General features: G+C 34.1%; 2 protein-coding genes across 2 annotated transcripts; one reads left to right on the top strand and one right to left on the bottom strand.

Moving 5' to 3' along the window:
- Nucleotides 1-2,056: 2,056 nt before the first annotated feature.
- Nucleotides 2,057-6,486, top strand: LOC142518772 (ras-related protein RABG3f-like). Its single transcript, XM_075621586.1, has 7 exons — nucleotides 2,057-2,289; nucleotides 3,036-3,062; nucleotides 3,198-3,297; nucleotides 4,080-4,226; nucleotides 4,866-4,946; nucleotides 5,304-5,449; nucleotides 6,145-6,486. The coding sequence occupies exons 1-7, from the start codon at nucleotides 2,237-2,239 to the stop codon at nucleotides 6,209-6,211; spliced, it is 621 nt and encodes a 206-aa protein (XP_075477701.1). The 5' UTR covers nucleotides 2,057-2,236; the 3' UTR covers nucleotides 6,212-6,486.
- A 129-nt stretch (nucleotides 6,487-6,615) lies between these two features.
- On the bottom strand, nucleotides 6,616-12,454 carry LOC142517736 (SWI/SNF complex subunit SWI3D-like). The gene is made up of 8 exons (XM_075620140.1): nucleotides 11,915-12,454; nucleotides 11,044-11,327; nucleotides 10,749-10,988; nucleotides 9,313-9,918; nucleotides 8,977-9,143; nucleotides 8,481-8,902; nucleotides 7,891-8,081; nucleotides 6,616-7,347 (listed from the first exon to the last, which is right to left on the bottom strand). Exons 1-8 carry the CDS (start codon nucleotides 12,354-12,356, stop codon nucleotides 6,970-6,972), a joined length of 2,730 nt encoding a protein of 909 aa, XP_075476255.1. The 5' UTR covers nucleotides 12,357-12,454; the 3' UTR covers nucleotides 6,616-6,969.
- Between the last annotated feature and the right edge of the window lie 9,175 nt (nucleotides 12,455-21,629).

Raw genomic sequence — 21,629 nt, 5'->3', positions numbered from 1 at the left:
TACCAGGGACGGAAGCCCGGGTGGTCCAATTTTTTTTTAAAAAAATGTATATGTAAATTTTGTATAATTTTGAAATAATACGATGTTAGCCTGGGTAAATCAATTTAAAATATTAAAAGATTCAAGAATTTAAAATTCTAACCCGGACAGAGCCATATTTCTGGCTCCATCGCTGCTCGTTACTTAGTGTAATTTTTGTGTATCCTTTCGGTTTCATTTATTTTTTATTTGTAAAGAGAGGGTTTGATTATTAATTGTGTATACTAATTTGTGATCATCCAATGATTGAAGGAGTTATTACACTTTTGAGTAAATTTATTATATTTTATGTTATATATATTAAAGGAAGTGGGATTTTTTTTATTCTAGCCATGAATATATATTTTATGAAAAGAATCAAGCATGCATGAATAAGATAAAATGTATATTTTTAGGATGTATTTGAGGAGATATATTTGAAATTCATGAATTTCGATAAATTCAAAATTTATTTATTTGCATATTACTTAAACAAAATAGAATTAATTTCAAATGTCTTTCATTTTTTAATGAATTTGAATTCATCTTAATTTACATGAAACACTATATAAAATGGAAGCGGTTGATTTGGAGTTTGTGATTTTGTTTATCTAAATAAAAAATAATGTTTGGATAGATTTAAAATTTATCAATCTATATATAATCTTAAATAATTTATATCGATGGCTTGTTCTCAAGAGGAGACGGGGTTATTTGCTATGATGATTTGGGCGATTTGGTTTGAATATTGCAAGCACGCTCATGACAATTCTCATTCGAATTTTGCAATCTAGATTGATTGGGGTAACCTTTTTGCTGGAAGAGTATCAAAGGGTGTGGGGCCTTTAATTCCTAATCGTTATTATAATGCAATTTGATTAGGATTAATTAATTACAGCGAAAAACGAGTTTAAATTTTCTTTATGATGAGCCCAAAACATCTTATTTGAAAACTAAAAATAGTATTTCATCTCATATAATAAATCATGCCCACACGTAATCAAAGTCAACCACATACAAACAACTCATATTCTCGGAACATGTCCCGGTATATATATATATAAGCTCGAACTTAAAATTAGAAACTTGATTGAGTTCGAATTCAAGAGTATAGAATTGGGTTCATATTGAAATCTGGACAAGCTAATATATAAATTTTAATCAGGATATATGAGTTAAAAATAAGACTATATTCTTACTATGATCGAACATTCTCACAAATACTTTAAAGTTAACCAATCATTGAATAATAATAATAATAATAACAAGACAAATAAAAGACACTCACGTGAAAGACGAGACATCGCAAAGCGAATCCCTTGACTAAACCAAGCTCCCATTTGTCTCAAAAATTTTTTTTAATAATAAAATTACCCGATCATATTTTATTTTAAAACAATTATATCCGACTTATTAATGAAAAATAAGTTATAAAAAATATCATAAAAATTTATATGATATTGTCTCATAGTTCATGAGTCAATTTTTTGATACAAATGTCCGATTCGATTTATAAAAAAATATGTTATTTTTTATATCAAAATTATTAATTTTTAAATCTAGCAGATATACATATATAAACTAGCCAAAAACTTGTGTGAGACGATTTCATGTGTCGTATTTTGTGAGTGTGACTTTTTAAAAAGTATATATACATATATAATCTACCGATATATATACATATATAAATCTAGCAGATATACATATATAATCTACCGATATTTGAGTCATCCATGAAAAAGTATTATTTTTTATGGTAAGAGTAGTACTTTTTATTGTGAATATCGGTATGGTTGACTCATCTCACAGATAAAGATTCGTGAGACCGTCTCACAAAAAACATACTCTATAAACTATTTTATAAGAGATCTATTTTAAAAAAATATATGACGAAATTGTAAATATCATCTAAATTTTTTTTAGCAATTTATTTGATGTTAAAATAAAATTTTAATAAAACATGCATTTCCAGATTTTTTTTAAAACCAGAAGATTAATTTATTATAATTCGAGATTTCGTCTCAAAAAATCCAGAAGCCGCCAGCTGGAAACAGACGCAGCAGACTGACAACAAAAATTACTCATAAATCAAACATCGAGAATTTCCTCGAAAAAATATTAAAGAAAGAAATCGAGAAGCTCGCTCTTTCGTCTTCCTCGACTTTTACGATCCGGAATCTGAGATCGGGTCGTCCGTATCCAACCCGAAATCGAAGCGATGCCATCTCGTAGAAGAGTGCTTCTCAAAGTCATCATTCTCGGCGACAGCGGGCAAGTGGTTCTTGCGATTACACGTTCTTATTTTTTTCCGTTACAAATGTTTGGACACATGTGTTGCAGTGTTGGATGTTTTGATTTGGCTGTTGTGGAATGTGGGTCTTTAATTTCTAGGATTTTGAATTGGTATTTTGTTTAATGTTTGACGAGCTGATAAGATATACGACTAGATCATGGAGTAGAGGTGAAAGAAGATGCCAAATAATTGAATTTTTTCTGAAAAATAATTTATTTCGACGTTTTAAGCATCAAATTTCTCTTTTACCATGTGATTTAGTGGTATCGTTATGTGAAAAGATGTATTATCTAACGAGTGTAATATTTTACGTTATTATGGTTCTTTTTAAATCAATTTCAGTTTTTTGATTCAGTATGTTTGAGGTTTGGACCTTGTCATAGAAAACAGGGAAGAAACATTTTGGCATTCATTATTTTACAAGACATTTGCGTTGTTATGATAGGAAACTCCGTTTTTTAAATCTCAAAGTTTGATCGTTCGGTCAAACAGAAAATTGTTAATTGTTGTTTTACTTTCATACGGATTATCAATGATCCAAATGGATGTTGAAACCAAAGAAAAGGGGGGAATATTGTCCCTGATCACTAAGATCCGATGATATTCCTTATATCCATTTTTTTAATCTGAATTCTCTGGTGTATAGAAAAGCACTGTGCCACCATTTATGCGAATGTGTATGTTGATTAACCTGTGTGAAATTGTGTTGTGTGCGATCTTGCAGGGTGGGAAAGACCTCTTTGATGAATCAGTATCCTTGAAAATTTATTCATATATGATAGGATAATTGCTCTCACTTAAAGCTACACTCGACCGGTACATTTCTCCTTGACAAAGAACTATTTCTAGTTTCTATTGTGGTGTTTTCTTGACCTGTCATTTAAAGGTATGTAAATAAGAAATTTAGCAACCAATACAAGGCCACTATTGGGGCAGATTTTCTGACCAAGGAAGTTCAGTTTGAGGACCGACTCTTCACTTTACAGGTAAGTTGGGAACATATTCGATTCATGATAGCTATCATAGAATGCTGCTGTTAATGGTTTTGTGGGATCTTGGCGTGCTTTGAGTTTTTTTATACGTAAAGGTTTTTGTTATATTTATACATACACGAGGTTTTCAATTAAAGTGAGAGGAATTATCAAGGAACTGTTTGCTCATTCAGCAACTTATTTTTCCATAAAGTTAGCAAGAAGATCACAAGTTCTTAGGACCGTGGATCGTTGTTAGATACTTCAAAAAGATGTGGTACCCCATGTGTGTGGGCATCATGATATAGAACTTTTTAGGACCTTAGATCACTGAGATATATACTACAAAAAGATGTGGCATCCCACGTGATCCGATGGTGTTTGGGAATCATGATATAGAAGATTTCAAGCCAAGACGAGACACATTTTCACCCATACTTGTTTCACAAGTATCATCCCTATGAATAACTTATCTTGATTGCCAAAAATTCTCATATAATATTTATGCTAGCTTCAGAGACCCACTATTGTCACTCTCCTAGATCTGGGTATCAAAAGTTTCATCTGGATGATAACAGTTTCAAGGATACGTTTTGGATATATTCTTATTTTCAAACTTTTTCGTTTTTAAATTTGGACATCTGAACAGATACATGTCATAGTTTTCGCGGGGATCCTTTTGAGTTGAAAAACGTGATCAGACAACTGAAATTGTGTAATAAATTATTTGCATTCCATGTACATCTAATATCTGTCGCATTTCTCAAGATCTTGGACTGACTCCTATCCTGAATTAGATATGGGATACAGCTGGCCAAGAAAGATTTCAAAGTCTTGGGGTTGCTTTTTACCGTGGTGCTGATTGCTGTGTGCTTGTCTATGATGTCAATGTAATGAAATCATTTGATAATCTTAACAACTGGAGAGAAGAATTTCTTATTCAGGTACTTGTGTTGTTCTTTTTGTCTTCTGGCCTGGCTTCAGTTATCTGTACTATTCATTCTTAATTATGAAACTAGTATATTATTTTTCTTTGGTCTCATTCTTTTACCGTGTTTCTGTAAGGGCAAGCAACTGCTCTTTCCTCGTTCCTCAAACTGACATTTGACTTGTATGTGCATCTCTTTTTATAATGGACAGAAAAGTTACCTACCACTCTCTTCCTCTTGCTTTAAAAGAAGTTGATTAGATGAGATTAAGTACAAAACATCTAAGGAATAACCCTTGTAGTTTTAAAATATAATTTTTTTATACTGCTGTTTTTTTCACTTTTGTCTATGCTGGGTAACAAGAGCATGAGGATGGTCTTTAGATGTTTTAGTTATAATGTGCTACGATAGTCTGAACTTTTTTTGGTCTTGTTAATGTTTAAAATATATTCCTTTGTGCTATAATGTGCTACGATAGTCTGAACTTTTTTTGGTCTTGTTAATGTTTAAAATATATTCCTTTGTGCTATTTATTCAGTTTCCAGTAGTGTACAATTTGAGAACAAAGTTTTGTCATTTGTGTTACCAACCCCATTTCTTTATAATTTAGTTGGAGAAATGAAAATACTAATAAAATGGGAAATTTTTCTGCAGGCAAGTCCATCAGATCCAGAAAATTTTCCATTTGTTGTGATTGGCAATAAGATCGATGTGGATGGTGGAAATAGCAGAGTGGTAAGCTTCCTTCTGTATGATTTTCCTTTTCTTTTTCCCTTTCCTCGGTGAAGCCTCTTTTCCCTGCGATGCACGGGTACTTCCAGAAAGGTCAATATGATGTCAAGACACATTTATGGCTCTCACTCTAGGAATGCCTCATTGTTGAAAAAAAAAAATCGAACATATATGGTATAGTATTTTTGGAGGTGGTGACACTTTGGAAACTGATTATGTTTGTTGATCTTATTGGTTTATTGGAGGACTTGCCATGCTGATATTTATACTACTAATGTCTGTCATAATTTTCAGTTCTTGAACCCGTGAACCTTTCTTTGTGGTTGAGAATGTTATGCTAACTCAATTGCACTGTTGCAGGTATCTGAGAAAAAGGCTCGGGCTTGGTGTGCCTCGAAAGGGAACATTCCCTACTTTGAGACTTCTGCCAAGGAAGGCACCAATATTGAAGAGGCTTTCCAGGCCATTGCGAAGAATGCATTGAAGAGTGGTGAAGAAGAAGAAATGTGAGTAACTAAACAAAAAACTATATGATTTCTCCCAAATCTGGTTCAATAGATTCATTGGTAATGCACATCAACATCATATAGTTTGCTGTCTTACATCTTGACATGTGTTTTGGGTGAGGCTGTAATCAATCCAAACTGCTTGGAACCAACTCAATTAAGAACTGCACTCAAGTTCAACTTTGACTGAATCAAAGTTGAGTTCAAATAGCTCGTCTGCTGTCTCGTAAAGGTTGAGTGCTGCCATCTCATTCTGGAGTACTCGTTAAGAATCGAGCCAATATTTTCTTTTTTCCCAAATATTATTAAAATTATTGTGGCCCTCTTATTTTCGTCGTATAAATCTGAGTTATAAATTATTTTTAGTAAAAGGGTCATATAATTGTCAAACTTGTGCGAAATCGATACTCCAACAAATCGAACTCTTCAAAAGCTCGAACCTGATAACCTCTACTGAGTAGGGCTTGGGTTGGCCTCTAGTATTGGAAATTTTTCTAGTTGATCCTCGAGTATAATGACCAGGACACCCTGAGTTTAGGAATCGAATTTAATTTTGATAGTTGAAAAAAGGTAATGCAATTTTCATCAGGTTCCATAGTGGCTGGGTGTGAGTCACAGATGCATCTTAACCTAATAAAATGCGATACCTTCTCCGTTGTTTTCTAAATTTGGAGAAAATTTTTGTTGCGTCGAAGGTACTTACCCGACACGATCGACGTTGCAAGTGGCAATCAGCAGAGGTCAGGTGGATGCGAGTGCTGAACAAACACTGTTTTATGTACACTACTAAATGCTTTTTTGTTGTTCCTATTGGTTGAACGTCCGTGTTCAATCTTCGATTTTGGTAAGAGTTACCGAGGATTTCGTGCAAACGTTGTAACACTACTGTTTATCAACTCTTAATTTTGTCCAATTTGTACTAGCTTTACTGTTCGTAATAAACTAATTTGTCCGTCTCTAAATTGGCTTGCCCCTCTGTTTCTTATGTAAAATGCAGATATAATCTTCCTTTTCAGTTCTAGTTTCATCTTTTATTACTTCAATGTATGTTGGCACCGACAGCAGATTAGAAGGAATGGTGGTGTAACCCATTTGATTAAATATTGGATTTTTCACCCTTTGCCCAACATTGGCCTAAAACTGGAAAGAGTCGGTGCATGAATATAAAAGGAAAAATCAGTTATATTTATTGAGCAAAATACGTGAAAAACTAGCTCAAGTATGCGTTTATGAATACAGAAATTGTACCTGGAATTGCCTATCACAACTAATACAATAATTTTGGGTCATTTAATCTACGTAACTAGTACAAAGGTTGTAAGCAGAATCAATCATTCTGTCCTCGACTCGAAGGAATTCACGGCTTTTTCCTATTCTTTCTTCGCGGTATGAGACAATATTGTTGCTTCGCAAACTTCGAATAAAATACAAGCTAAGAATTCTACAATCAAGAACTTCTCAGCGCGTGTGATAGTAACATTGCTAGGAAAAAGATTTCTCCAAACATGCTTAAGCAACAATTACTTTGAGCCAAATGAAGAGAACTTATCTGAATTGGGATGCATCCAACTTCCTGCAGCATTTATGGGCATTGAAGGGCTTGAAGCAGGATTTGGGGCCATTATTGGTCGTGAAATAGGTGGTCTTAAAGAGTTCGTTCCCATCGAGGGTCTTAATGTCTGGTTTGGAAAATTAGCCGCCGGTGCCGGTGCTCTGTTAGGAGTTAAGTGGTGAGAAGTAGGACGAGCAGCAGATGCTGGCATCCCAAGCCGTGTCGCAATAATCTGTGCTCTCTCCTGGAAAAGCCTCTGTTTTGACCTATCCAACTGTTCTTTAACACGCAAAACCACATTTTCCAAGTCACCAAAGAAAGCCAATTTTGTTTCAAGTTTGTGCAACTGCGAATAAGGAAGTCTGAGCAATCAACGGAAGCACAAATATGTGTATAAAAGCGGTGAGAGACCATGTAGAGCTCAAGAAGTTCATTGTGCCAAACTTTATCACAGATCACAGAAACGAAAAAATGAAGCTCAAATCCCAAAAACAAAGTCATGTCTCAAGAATATTTTATTGACTCCAATCCTAAGCTTTAGCCGTCGTTTAGAGTAACAATATGCTAGTTCGAAAAATGAACTTGTTAAATTAAAATATATGCATATCTTCAATCATGTTCATAATAGAGCTCTAAATTGAAAGTTCAACAAGAACTAATGGCTAATACGAGTAGCTATGAAGCACAACTTTCATCACAAATCATTAATGCAAGCTTTAAATTCCACTCACGAATAAATCAAGTTTGTTTGGACTCTTGCACAACTTCGTGAAATATTAGGCTCAGACCACTACAAAAGTGTGAATGATCCAACATACGACTCAAATCATTAAATCCATTTGCAGCTCCATCAGCAGGATACTAGTATGTATATTAGTGGCTATAATACCTGTTTTTCTACCAGCAATATGGCAAGCTGACGAATTTGGCTTTCCTCTTCGTCTGCTAGAAGCTTTGCTTTCACTGCTGCAGCTGAAAAGGCAGTCACCGCAGCACGGTTTAATTTGTTGATATCAAGATCATTTTTAGTAACCAGGGAATTCTTCTTTCCACCAACATGCTCTTTAACTTCTTCATCACCTGCATTAGCATTCGATTGAAGGCATCCAATAAGATTCTCCCAGTAAAATATGCTAACAAGCCTTCTTTTATAGTTTACCGCATGTTCTCGGCGAAAAATCCAGGTTATTCATTTATGTGCCATTATGCAACTTAAGATACACACACACAAAAAAAAAAAAGAAATCCCTGTTTATTGCCGAAAATCAAAGTGTAGCCCCGTATTGTAACATATAATGGAGATGAATTTCAGCATTAAGCAATTAATAACTAACTGGTTTTTGCAATATTAATTTCCAGTTCACTCGTTAAGGAATAGGTGATAAATAGATAGTTCAATTATTTCCATAAATTTACTCGTGAGACTCCAAAAACTTCTTGCAAATGAGGAAGAGTGCTAAATAGAATTTTGAATTGCACCTGTGCATTTTTCTTTTTCGGTCACTGAATTTGACATAAAAAAAAGCTCAGTATTTTTATTTTTCGGAGGAGCTTCAGACTGACACAACTCCACAGCTGAATTTCCATTTTCTGATTCTTTCACATGATTGAAATTAAGATGGATATGTGACGCTGAAACACTGGATGCTTCAGCATCTTTTAGAGACTGTTTCCTTGGAAATTCAGATTTGTCACTACTGGTAGTAACAACGAGTTTCTGTTCAGAGGAAGCATCCTTTTTTCCTTTATGTTCTTCAGAGGTAGATTCCTTATTTTCTTCCTTGCCATCATCTTGAATCCTGATACCCTCAACAGCTGAATCAGGTGTTTCCTCATTCTGCTTTTCAACATGTTCATTCCTATCTTTTAGAATTTCATCCTCAACAGTTTCAGTAGCAGCACTGCAAATTTTTTCGATTGAAATCAATAATAGTATGCATATTCTAAGGAATAACAAGAATAGAAATTCACAAACCCTTCAGAGTCCGCCAGCTTTTTCTTGTCATCTGGTGGGTCTTCCAAAGGTAAACAGTGTCTAGCAGCGAGTTGATCGCTGGAATGTTTGGCAGATAAAGCTTTTAAAAAGCTATGAACCGAGGCACTTGCAATACTAGGTTCCACCAATCGCACTAGAAATGCTGCCTAGAAAAGAAAATAGACCAGGTTGGAAGCAAACGAAAAAAGATGTAGGATTTACAGAATATAAGCTAACTGCAGCCAGTTTTGTGTTCAAATAAGTAGTTCATACACCAAAGAAAATACATGAAAAGTTAACTCAATTTGAGAGAAAAGGAAGATATAATCCACATACCAATACCATCACTGGATTACCCGCCTCAGCAAATGATAGCTTATTCCCCGGTGAAGAAAGAGAACCCACAGCTTCAAATGCGTCCTTGAGGGCTTTCTGTGTAAAGTTTTCCATAAATTCAAGACTCTTATGTGAATCATCAACTTCTTCTGATTTTGGGATTTCCATTGGGCTGGATGAGGCCTGGTTGTCAGTGGCATCACCCTCATTTTCTGTTTTCTCAGTGACATCTTTAACATCAGTATCTATGTCGTGGTTAGCTTTAGGAGATGAATTTTCGGTAGTAGTGGAAAATGGTAATCCACTTTCTTTAGGAACCACATTGTTTTCATCATCACTATTGAAGAACACATCTCCGATCGGCATTTGGACAAAATGCAGTATACACTGAGCTTTTGTCTTTGTGGCCACATGCTCAGCAATCTCACTCCAGTTATCTCTGAATAACTCTATTGCTTCAAGGAGTAAAAGTGTCTCTTGATCTGTCCATTTGCCTCCACTCACACCGTCGGCTTCAGCTGATTCCATGAGAATGAAATCTGACACGGACATGTCCGAGCCGAACTTTCCATTGTTGAAGCATTCCGCACATAAATCAAAATCTGCCTGTGCTCAGGTTGGGTTCAGCAGTCATGTAAGTTACCATGAAAGATGTAGAGGAAGAAACAATCAACCTTGGATAAATAAAACCAGAAAGAATTTTGGAGGTATGAATAAATGGCAAAGACTAGAAAAATAAGGGGAGCCAACAAAAGAAGGTCCAAATGAAATATTAAAGAACATCCAAAGAGTTGCCTAAAAGACAGATGAACAGGTTATAAATGCTTGAAAAAAGTTCACAACTTCCATAAACAGTCACAAGAGTAGAAAATAGGTAACCACGTAGCAATTATCCATTCTCCTAAAATGCAAATAATATTCATAAACTTCCTTCCATCTATTGTCGATTAATAAGTAAGCAAAAAAGTGATTCCCTTGGAATCCAACCATGTTTGCCAATATACAAGACAAAATAGAAATGCCCAGAATAAACCATAACTGTCCTGCATTTGCACCTCTTCTAAATTTCAGCTAAATTACAGCCTCGACTCGATGGAGGCAAAAATGAGAAGTCGGTGATTATTAATATGACATAATAAACCCCTATCCTCTTCTCTCTAGAGATAGAATCTGTTTGACACATCAGGAGTCCCGATGGGTAAAATTTGAATAAAAGTCCATACAGGAACAAGCTTGCCATCATCTTCTCCTAAAAACAATTATTTGCACTTTGATTGTCGAGCATACATATGACTAGACGAACACACAAACCTTTAAATTTCCTAATATGGTTAATTCGCGCTTATAAGTTATAACACATAAAAACATTACACAAAATATAGAACTGCCAGAGTAAACTTTCAACACAAAGAAAGAGCAGTGCCAGAGACAGAAACCTGCTTCTGGCAATGATAACGTTTCCGGGAACAATCCGTTGAACAAGAATTGCAATGGTACCCAACAGAAGGTCCCTCGGACTTATTCAATTCTTCAGCAATGAAAGATTCAGGTACCAATCCAGATGACATGGAAGGCATCTCCATATTTGTCCTAGTAACAACAGGAGTCCATGATTCCACTGTTTCAAACTGAAATAGTTTATCAACCAACGAGTCCTTTTTACTTGATTCATCGTCCTCGCCGCCGCCGCCGCCGCCGCCGTTGTCGTCGTCGTCAGTCGTCATCATCAACAGTAGCAGCGGTGACAGGTTCATTCTTTGGGAATGGATGATAATTGATCAGACCCCAGTAGTCTAGAAACTCCATCACCTCTTGCCTAGCATCCAAATCTCCAACTGTGAGCTCGGAAAGTTGTTCCAACTCGATTTGAGAATTTGGATTAAAATGGAACTTCTTCATTATCCAATTGCGTATCTCCATGTATATTTCTGGAGTCCTACTCTCCAGTTTCCCATTGAAGAAAGAAGGCATCATCCTCTCCTCCAGTGTGTGGATTTTGTTCCAAGAAAACCAACCTAGAACATACAAAGTGACCTATATTAACAATACTGAACTTTTTTTAAAAAAAAAAGTTACCTTCACTTAAAACGGCCAGAACATTCTCACGGGTACCCGGTACTTTTTCTGCACAAGCGACCAGGTAATCAAACATGTAAAAACGTTTATCCAACAGTTCAACGTGTTTTCCTAAGCAAAACCTAACTAAATTAAATAAACAAATTCAGGTCCACCGTCCAGTGTCCACACACACAAAGATTTGCATTTCAAGATTCTAAAATAACAGATATGAATTTAACAACCTTGCCCAATTTTCTCAAACCATAAGTCCCCAAGACCAGAAAACTAAGCTTCAAAAGTGAACATATTTCACTGCACCGTGCCAAATATATTTCAGTCATTGCATTTTCTCAAATTCACCAAAGTAACACTTCACTCCCTTTAATCCGACAATTGAGCAGTTTCAAAAAGCCAAATTCTTTGAAAAACATCTTCAATCGCACAAACATGCACAGCTCCACAAGTCCAAACAAAAGGTTGAAGCTAAAATAACTATTCGTGCAAACGACATTACAACAATATTGAATCATCGTCACTCACTCACCAGCATGAATAGGTACCACATGGGCATTCGAGTCTCTCGATATAATAGCTTCGTATTCAGCCTCAATCTCTGCCTCCAACTCCTCCCAATTTTCACTAGCTCTCCTTAACTCCTCCGCCTTCGCCTCCGATTCGACCTTCCCATCCGCCACCTCCAGAGATAAACTATCACCGTTGTTAGGCTGAACTCGAGCCCTAGTGCAAGGTCCATTTAGGTGGATCTGAGGAAAAGACTCCACGGGAGGCTTTTCCCGAGCCTGTCTCTTAGAGGACGCCGCTTGAGGATCTGTGCCGCCGCCGCCGCCGCTATTGATGGAGGCCGATTTTCGTTTTTGTGCACCACCTCTTCTCCGAGACGACGTCAAAGGCTCCGCAACCGGAGTGTGACCATCTATTGCCGGCGTCGGCGGGGTTCCGGTGGAATCTCTTCGGTTTTCCTCCATTGACACTGAACACTTTTCCAGCCGCCGCTCGACTCGAGTGTATCTCTATTTACTTTTTTATTCTGCGGCGCAGCCTCACGGTAATCCGGTGCAACCGGCGTTAACTCTTGATCTTCACCGTCCATTTGATCTCCAGTATTGAGATTGGCTGATAAAAATAGCTTCACAGAGTTGCTACTTGCTAGAGCGCTTTTGACATAAAAAATAATAAAAAATATTCATTTTTCAAAAAACTTTAATATTTTCGAATTTATATTGAAAATATTATATTTAAAAATTTGAAATTCTAAAATCCATTATATTTACTCTAAAAATACATTTGATTAAAACAAATAAAATCTAGTCTAAATTTATATATGCATGTATATATATATATATATATATATATATATTCTATTTTGTAAAATTCTTTTACATGAAATAATTTAATTCTGCTGAAATAATTTTACTGAATTTAAAATAAGCAATTATTATATTAACATTATGTAAAATCAAATTATAATTATTGAAACAACTTAATTTCATGATGTAATTCATTTTACTTGTAATATCAATTCACAAAAAATAAGTTTAAAGTTATCTTTTTAATTGATGTTTACCTTACTTTAATATTTAACCAAAAAAGCTTTCTGTCGAATAATTAATTTTTAATATTTTGAAAGACCAAAATATCCTTACAAAATTTATTATTTCCTTTATATATCGTCCCAAAGTTCAATGATATAAATAATAAAATATATCCAAAAATAATTTTTAAAAAATTTATTTTCACATTATCATATCATTTATCTAAGACAAAAATTTGTGTGAGATGGTCTCACGGCTCGTATTTTGTGAGACAGATCTCTTATTTTGGTCATCCATGAAAAATTATTACTTTTTGGCAAAAATTTATGTAAAACGTTCTTACGGATCGTATTTTGTGAGACAAATATCTTATTTGGGTCATCCATGAAAAGTATTACTTTTTATGCTAAGATTATTATTTTTTATTGTGAATATCGATATGATTGACCCGTCTCACAAATAAAGTTTCGTGAGACCGTCTCACAAGAGACTTACTCTTTATTCAAAAAGCTTAAAAAGGTCTTTTAATACAAAAAATACTCACATATATGATTTTCGTTATCTTAATTTATCCAAAAAATTTAAATATTTATTTTTCAAATAAAACCACGCAACATTACGAGTTATAACATAAAAGTGAAAATCTATATTGTATTATTTTTTATACATACAAGGATGGAACTAGCATTCAGTGTTTACTATAATGTTAAGGTTGAAAAGTTTAAAATAACTAATTTTGGTATCACATATATAATTTTTAAAGTAACAAATATAACTCTCTCATATTAAAATTAGGCAAAAACTTATGTGAAACAGTCTCACGTGTCGTATTTTGTGAGACTGATATCTCATTTGGGTCATCCATGAAAAAATATTACTTTTTATGCTAAAAGTATTACTTTTTATTGTGAATATCGGTAGAGTTGATCCGTCTCATCGATAAAGATTCGTGAGACCGTCTCAAAAGAGACCTACTCAGAAAACTAACCCATTTTTATTTGATAAAAAAAATCTGATAAAATATATTTGAGTGAATACATAGGTTTCTAAAAAAATTTTATTACTAATATTTCTTCATCTTTATCTAGATTTTTTAGCTTTAATTTACAATCAATCTACATAAAAAAAAAATAATTATCAGAAAAAAAAAAAAAAAATTATTTAACACCACGAAGTTTTAGACATTTATTTATATACTTAAATCACCAAATCTCACGGTCAATCAACAAAGCGAACACGAAACCATACAAATTTAGAGCACGGAAGTGAAAATCCCACAAATTTTTTTTTAGATGCATGCAAACATATGGAATCCACAATTTTAGATGCATGAAAACATATGTCGTAACAATATTTAATCTATCGGACTCGAACTCGGAGTTGAACACGCTTCAAGGATTTGGATTTGGTTCTTGAACGTGATATATTATACAAACAAGATCGTTGTCAAACTCTGTCACAAAACAATTTACGTAGATTTTCTCGGGATCCAGTTTATCAAACTCGAACTCAGACTCAAATACACTTTAAGGACTTGGTTCTTGTGCGTGATATAATATGAAACTAGGGTCGTTGTTAAACTCTCTGACGAAACGATTTGCGTGGATTTTCTTGGGATCCAGTTCAGAATCTTGATTAAGTAGATCTTTGATTGCTTTAGGTACAGGCTCGCCGTTCATCATATTTTTCCAGTGATCTCCACCATCTTTTCTCGCATCACTCAGACAACACTGAAAAACAAGAAAATATAAAGAAAATTAAAATAATAAAACAAACAAACCGAATTTTATCAAACATTCATCCGTTATATTGAATTTTTATTATGATTATTAAGTGATTAGAGGAATATTTGGAAAGCTTACCGATATAAGGAAGAGAAGGAAGAAGGGCAAAAAGGCTCTGATTCTCATATTGAATACAAAAAAACTTGCCTTATTCTTGGTTTAGTTTTTGCTGTAAACTTCACAAACTCTGACCTGAGTGTTATATAGAGATAGAGAGCAACTCGTGTGCATATTCAATGTTTCAAAGTCAACACCCCCACTATTCAATGTTTCAAAGTCAACACCCCCACGTTGCAATATATATATATATATATATATATATATATAGTTGATAACATGATAGTAACCACCTAGTAAGGAACATCAACTTTTTCTTCTAATTTTACCCTTATATGATATTAATATTACAATTTTGTTTTTGTTTTTTTTTTAAAAATTCAACACACATTTTTATTTTAATTTTTTTATTTAAAAAATTCAAACATCAATTTAGTCACTCCATAATTGTCAAAATTTCACTTTAGTTTATCGATAATGATAAAAAAGATCGTGTGTGCAGAATAATTAGTATATGTTTATGTCTCTAGACTTCCCCAATGAATTTTGCTGTCTTTTGACTTTTAGATGATTAGATCCAATGAATTGTGGGTGTATCCAATAATATTCTATATTTATTCTTTTGTAAGAGATCCATGACCCTACATATAGTAATGAATATGGATTATTTGGAGTGTTTTTCGACGTTAAAAATTAAATCCAGTCGAGTTCAATCTTGGCCACAAGTTCTTTTGTCAACGCTCGAAGTATCGAGATGTTTTATACCCTCAATATGTAATTTATATAAAGTCAAATTGATGCAAATCTATCACTTAAAGCATTGATTGAGTAACCCACAGAAAAAAACATTTATAATAATAAACCATTAATATATGTTATATTTATATATATATATATATATATATATATAATAGAATTATATATTTACTTTATGTCATCGTTAATGTAATGCTCGAAAAATCAACTTACATAAACCATATGCATGCAAACAAATTAAATTGCATAATTGTTTTATTTAGTTGATTTTAAATGCTTACTTGATGCATAATATATATGATTAAAAGTATGATATGATTTCATGAAAGTGAAAGATTTTACCCAAATATTCGATAATAGGCTGAGGAAAAGAGGGGAAATTTTGGAAGATAACACTCAACAACATCGTATTTAAAAAACTAACACTCACTTTTAAAATGTCTATTCTACCATCATTTTAAATATTTTCAAATCTTTTTTTTTTCTTTTAACCCTAAACTAATGTTTTCTTCCTTTGGACTGCTCATTTGTTCTTTTTCTTTTGCCTACGGTTACTGGTCTAAGCTTTACCAGAGATCGAAAGAACAGGCTCATGAGTTTTTCCACAGTTGAAATTATTTATTTATTTGTTTTACATTTTAGTTAGTTGTTTTACATTTTACAGTGAGTCTTTAATTATTTGTTTTACATTCCATGGATTCCATGATTTAGTTATTTGTTCCATAGCTTAATTATTTGTTTTACATTCCATGGATTTCATTGTTTAGTTATTTGTTCCATTGATAAGAAATTACGAAATTAAACATAGTGTGAAATAAGGCAAAAATGATTTAGGGCGACCGAATGGCGACTGAGAGTGACCGAATGATGATTGAGTGATATAACAAAAACAAAGTAAGAAAACGTGTGTTTTATATCTTATTTATTATATTATGGTACGTTTTTATGGATAAAAAATTACGAAATTAAACATAGTGTGAAATAAGGCAAAAATGACTGAGGGCGACCGAATGGCGATTGGGAGCGACCGAATGGCGACTGAGTTATATAAAAAATAGTGAGCAAGTTCATGTTTTATATGCTACTTAATATATTATGATATATTTTTATGGATAAGAGATTATAAAATGAAAAATAGTGTGAAATAAGCTAAAAAGCGATTGAGAGCGATTAAATGACAATTGAGTGATATGATAAAAACAAAGTGAGCAAATTCATGTTTTATATCATATTTACTATATTATGGTACGTTTTCATGGATAATAAATTACGAAATTAAACATAGTGTGAAATAAGGCAAAAATGACTGAGGGCGACCGAATGACGACTGGGAGCAACCGAATGGCGACTGAGTTATATAGTAAAAAATAGTGAGCAAGTTCATGTTTTATATGCTACTAAATATATTATGATATATTTTTATGGATAAGAGATTATAAAATGAAAAATAGTGTGAAATAAGCTAAAAAAACAATTGAGGGCGATCGAATGACGATTGAGTGATATGATAAAAACAAAGTGAGCAAAATCGTGTTTTATATCCTATTTACTATATTACATTATGTTTTCATATATAAGAAATTATGAAATCAAACATAGTGTGAAATAAGGCAAAAATGATTGAGGGCGACCGAATGGAGACTGAGTTATATAGTAAAAAATAGTGACCAAGTTCATGTTTTATTTGCTACTTAATATATTATGATATATTTTTATAGATAAGAGATTATAAAATGAAAAATAGTGTGAAATAAGCTAAAAATAATATTTTCTAGTACATCAAGTGGTTCTATTAGATCACACATATATCACTCAGTAGCTATCAGTCGCTCATTATATTATGACATTATTTTTATATTTTACACTATCACTCCATTATACTATACTAAAATAGAGTAAATAGACCCAAACGTAAAGTTGCTTGTATTTTCTATTATAAGAATCATATATCACTCAGTCGCTCTCAGTCGCTCTTTGAATTATTTTACGTCACTTTTATAGTTTATACTCACACGATTATAATATACTATAAGATAGTAAATAGTCCACAAAACATTAACTTGATCACCTTTTATATATTGAATATTACAAAATATCTTCGATTCATTCACACTAAATCATTAATGTTCAATTACATTTAGAAAAAACATCAAACTTTCCACTTCCAGAAAACAATATTTTCTAGTACATCAAGTGGTTCTGTTAGATCACTCAGTCGCTCTCAGTTGCTCTTTGTATTATGACATTATTTTTATATTTTACACTATCACTCCATTATACTATAATAAAATAGAGTAAATAGACCCCAAACGTGAAGTTGATCGTATTTTCTATTATAATAATCATATATCACTCAGTCGCTCCCAGTCGTTTTTTGAATTATTTTACGCCACTTTTATATTTTATACTCACACGATTATAATATACTATAATATAGTAAATAGTCTACAAAACATTAATGAAACGTCTACCAATTTTAAAAGTGCGGAAATATTTTTTTTTTAATCTCTCATTTAAAATAATCGTATTTATTTGCCAACAAGAATAACGCAGTTTAAAAATAACTAACGTCATCCAAAATCAACGAAAGCGTAAACGTGTAAAAATCGTAATATCATCAACATATAAAAATGTGCAACTCCTCTCAAAACACGTGAATCAATATGCGGAAAAATAATGGTCCTCGGGTCGTGTCACCGCGCATCCCTCCTGCCTACTCAGTCTTCGGCACCTCCGGTCCCCTGATCAAAATGCTCACCTGCATCACACACGCCTAGTGAGTCTAAAGACTCAACACACCTGTACCAGTAATAACAAGTACATATACGTAGCACACATCAGTGAAAAATAACATAATCAAAATACATTTCATGAGCTTAAAAACATGAACATAAGCGTGTCGTGTAAAATCGTAACGTGTCAAAACATGTCTCATCATGTTATCATATCATATGCGTAACTATGACCTGTCAAAACATGGTAATAGCATGTATCATCGTATCAGCATATACGTGTTAAAATCTTAATTTGAATTCCGTTCATTAGCTGTGACTTTCGTATCATCATGTCAGTCGATGGATCCATCTACGTGTAACCGCGGTACCCGGCGACGGGGGACATCAGCGACACTCTCACCCGTCAACTGAGCCCGAGCCTATCCATGTCATCATATCATGTCAATGGAAATACGCTCGTCGGGCTCCCTCTGGGGCCTTCTCCCGTAAACGGGCTCTCTCTGGGGCCTTTTCCCTCACGATATCTCCAATCATATCATCGTGTCATCGTGTTAGTCACAATTAAATCACTTCCTTCAAAGCGTGTCATCATATTCATCACTTAATAAAAGCATGCATATACGTACTTTTTCCTTTAAACCAAGCATGCACCGTATTTATCATAATTGCGTCAAAATCGTAAACATGATGCATAAACATTTAAAATATCATAATTTTGTACTCAGGGCGCTGTCAGGACGAAAATCTCACCCCGGGTGCAAAATGACCATTTTGCCCCTAGAAACCCAAAAATTACCGTTTTATCCATGGACCTCTAAAATTGACCCGAAACTTACCAAACTCCTTAAAATGTTCCAAAACATATTTAAAACCATTCTTAGACGTAAACTCGAGCCCAATCCATAACTTAACTGACTCGTTTCAAAACTTGGTTCGGGGTCCCGGTTTTAACCCGAATCGACTCGAAACTTAACCAAATTTTCCCAACTTTCTACCACACTTAATATACATTTAAAAAGGCCCTAAAACCTCACAAACCAGCCCTTAAAATTTCAAAAAGAACCTGGACCGAGACTGAAAAGAAAATCCAGCAACCCACCAATTAAAACAAAAGATCCTAGGCACTAAATTTAGTTCTATCGGTCCCATCTTCCAAGCTAACTGGTACAGCACTTAAACACCCTTGCTGGACTCCAACCGAACTCACCAAGACCTCATGGACCAGTCCTAGCTGCCTTACTGATCAAGGAACTCTCCCCAAGCAACCATTCGACAGTCCCCTTCCAAGAACAGCTACCCGAGCCTTCGATCCGACCACGGTACGAGACCAGCTGTGCTCAGCCCCTCCCTAGCCCTCCCACTGACCCAAGAGGGTCGGCTTCGAGGCTGGTGATGAGTCATGTACAGCTATTACACCAAAAACTCTCGATCTAGCCTACAACGTGCTGCGGCCGAAGCTTAGCCCCGAAATCAGACAGCCCTTGCGCTCCTGCTCGACCCTACCATCTAGTCCCATAAACTGTGCTGTGATACAACCCCCTAGCATCAGCAACCCCTCGCCCCTTGCACAGAAATTTCAGAAACAAAAACGTGAACAACAATTAGAAGATGCAAGACACATGGGACCCGAAAATATTTCATGGAAAGCTTGGATCGAGAATTTTCGTACATGAACCCAAAACAACAGCATATAAACGTGTATGATGCGAGAAAAGCTGATACAAAGCATGCCTTGATGATGTAGTCGCGAGGGAACGAAGAACGAGTGCCGGAGACCAATTTTCCTTCAAGAATAGAGCTTGCCCGTGGCTTCTTAGGTGGGATTTTACTGAAACCGAGAGTTGGAAATTCTGAATGGGGTGTCAGCTGGTTTGGTGTAAATTACTAGGTTCAGGGTTAATTATATTATAAACTAATTAAATGGTTAGCAAACCAACTAATGAGCCCTAAGTTGATAATTAAAATTTTAAAAATATATTTAATCTCAATGAGCTTAAAAGTAGGCCTATTAAATTCAAACACACACCCAAAAATATCTCGTGTTGGTAAGTTCTTGAAAATATTAGCCGAACCCTCAAAAAGTCTCCCGATTCGATAAAATTTGCGTGCCGTTTAAAATAAAATCCTGCGGGTAAAAATACCCAAAAATTTCTATTTTTGAAAAATGCACTTAAAAATACCTTATATTAATTTATAGAAAGATCATATAATAAAAATAATTTTCCTGAAAATTCTCCTGTTTCCGTTCCTCGATCGGACGTGAAATGCATCAAAAAATCCTAATGCATGAACTTATAAAATTTATGGAATAAATTATACCATGCATGAATTATACATAAAATGCATAAAATAATTAAACACATAATTAATGAAATAAACATGCATTTACTGGTTTAAAACAATTTAATAAAATACAAAAGAAATTTAATAAGTTGCATGCATGTGGTTCCCGTGGACTTTCAAATTTTCAGGACGTTACAATTAATTTGATAACCTTTTATAGATTAAATAGTATAAAATATATTCGATTCATTCATACTAAATCATTAATGTTCAATTACATTTAAAAAAAAAATACAACCATCCACTTTCAAAAAACAATATTTTCTAGTACATCAAGTGGTTTTACGAGTACATTTCGTCTTATAATGTTCAACATCATTGCATAAGCTGCATTTGTTTTTTCGTTGTTGTCCAAACTCTTCAATAGATGGTATTCTTCATTTATTTGGTCGCCCCTAGGGGTGGGTAGGTACGGTATACCGTACCGAACTACGGTACCGTATACCGTACCGAAAATATCGGTATGGAAAAATTCCATACCGATACCGATACCGGAAATTCGGTATACCGCACATTCGGTACACCGAAATATTTTCGGTATACCGACAATTTTTTCGGTATACCGAACTTAAATTTAAAAAAATAATAATAAAAAATTATATTCGGTATTTCGGTACCGATACCGATATCAAAAATTTCGGTATACCGATTTTTACGGTAAGTTCGGTATTTTTTCGGTACGGTATTTCGGTATTTTTTCCCATCCCTAGTCGCCCCCGTTTTGGCTTGAAGTTAGGAGGTAGCATTTCCAAATTAGAAATATAATCGGGAATCTTCCAATCTCTTGAATGAGGCACGGGGTAAATGGTACCCGAGTAGGCTTGACGCCACATATGCACAAGCTAATGCGTATTTACATGGAATTTTATCACATTGAAACAGACAACAACTGCAGGAGTAGGTGGAGAAATCATTCTTCTACTCTCCATTAGAATTAATCAAAATATGGATGATCGTCATTCCAATACAAAATAAGCAATAAAGATTTCATAAAAATTAAATGATTTAACATATAATCGGATGACATAACA

The sequence above is a fragment of the Primulina tabacum genome, chromosome 11 (assembly GCF_025594145.1).
Source record: "Primulina tabacum isolate GXHZ01 chromosome 11, ASM2559414v2, whole genome shotgun sequence".
Classification (NCBI taxonomy): domain Eukaryota; kingdom Viridiplantae; phylum Streptophyta; class Magnoliopsida; order Lamiales; family Gesneriaceae; genus Primulina; species Primulina tabacum.
Note: the sequence above shows the minus strand (reverse complement) of the source record. Positions and strands in the feature narration are given on the sequence as shown.

Coding starts and splice junctions, on each gene's coding strand:
- LOC142517736 (XM_075620140.1), bottom strand. CDS start 12,356: ATGGAGGAAAACCGAAGAGATTCCACCGGAACCCCGCCGACGCCGGCA. Junction 9,919..10,748: donor GTTATCATTGCCAGAAGCAG/GTTTCTGTCTCT, acceptor ACCTGAGCACAG/GCAGATTTTGATTTATGTGC. Junction 8,082..8,480: donor CGAAAAAGAAAAATGCACAG/GTGCAATTCAAA, acceptor ATGCTAATGCAG/GTGATGAAGAAGTTAAAGAG.
- LOC142518772 (XM_075621586.1), top strand. CDS start 2,237: ATGCCATCTCGTAGAAGAGTGCTTCTCAAAGTCATCATTCTCGGCGAC. Junction 4,947..5,303: donor ATGGTGGAAATAGCAGAGTG/GTAAGCTTCCTT, acceptor GCACTGTTGCAG/GTATCTGAGAAAAAGGCTCG. Junction 5,450..6,144: donor AGTGGTGAAGAAGAAGAAAT/GTGAGTAACTAA, acceptor GTTGCGTCGAAG/GTACTTACCCGACACGATCG.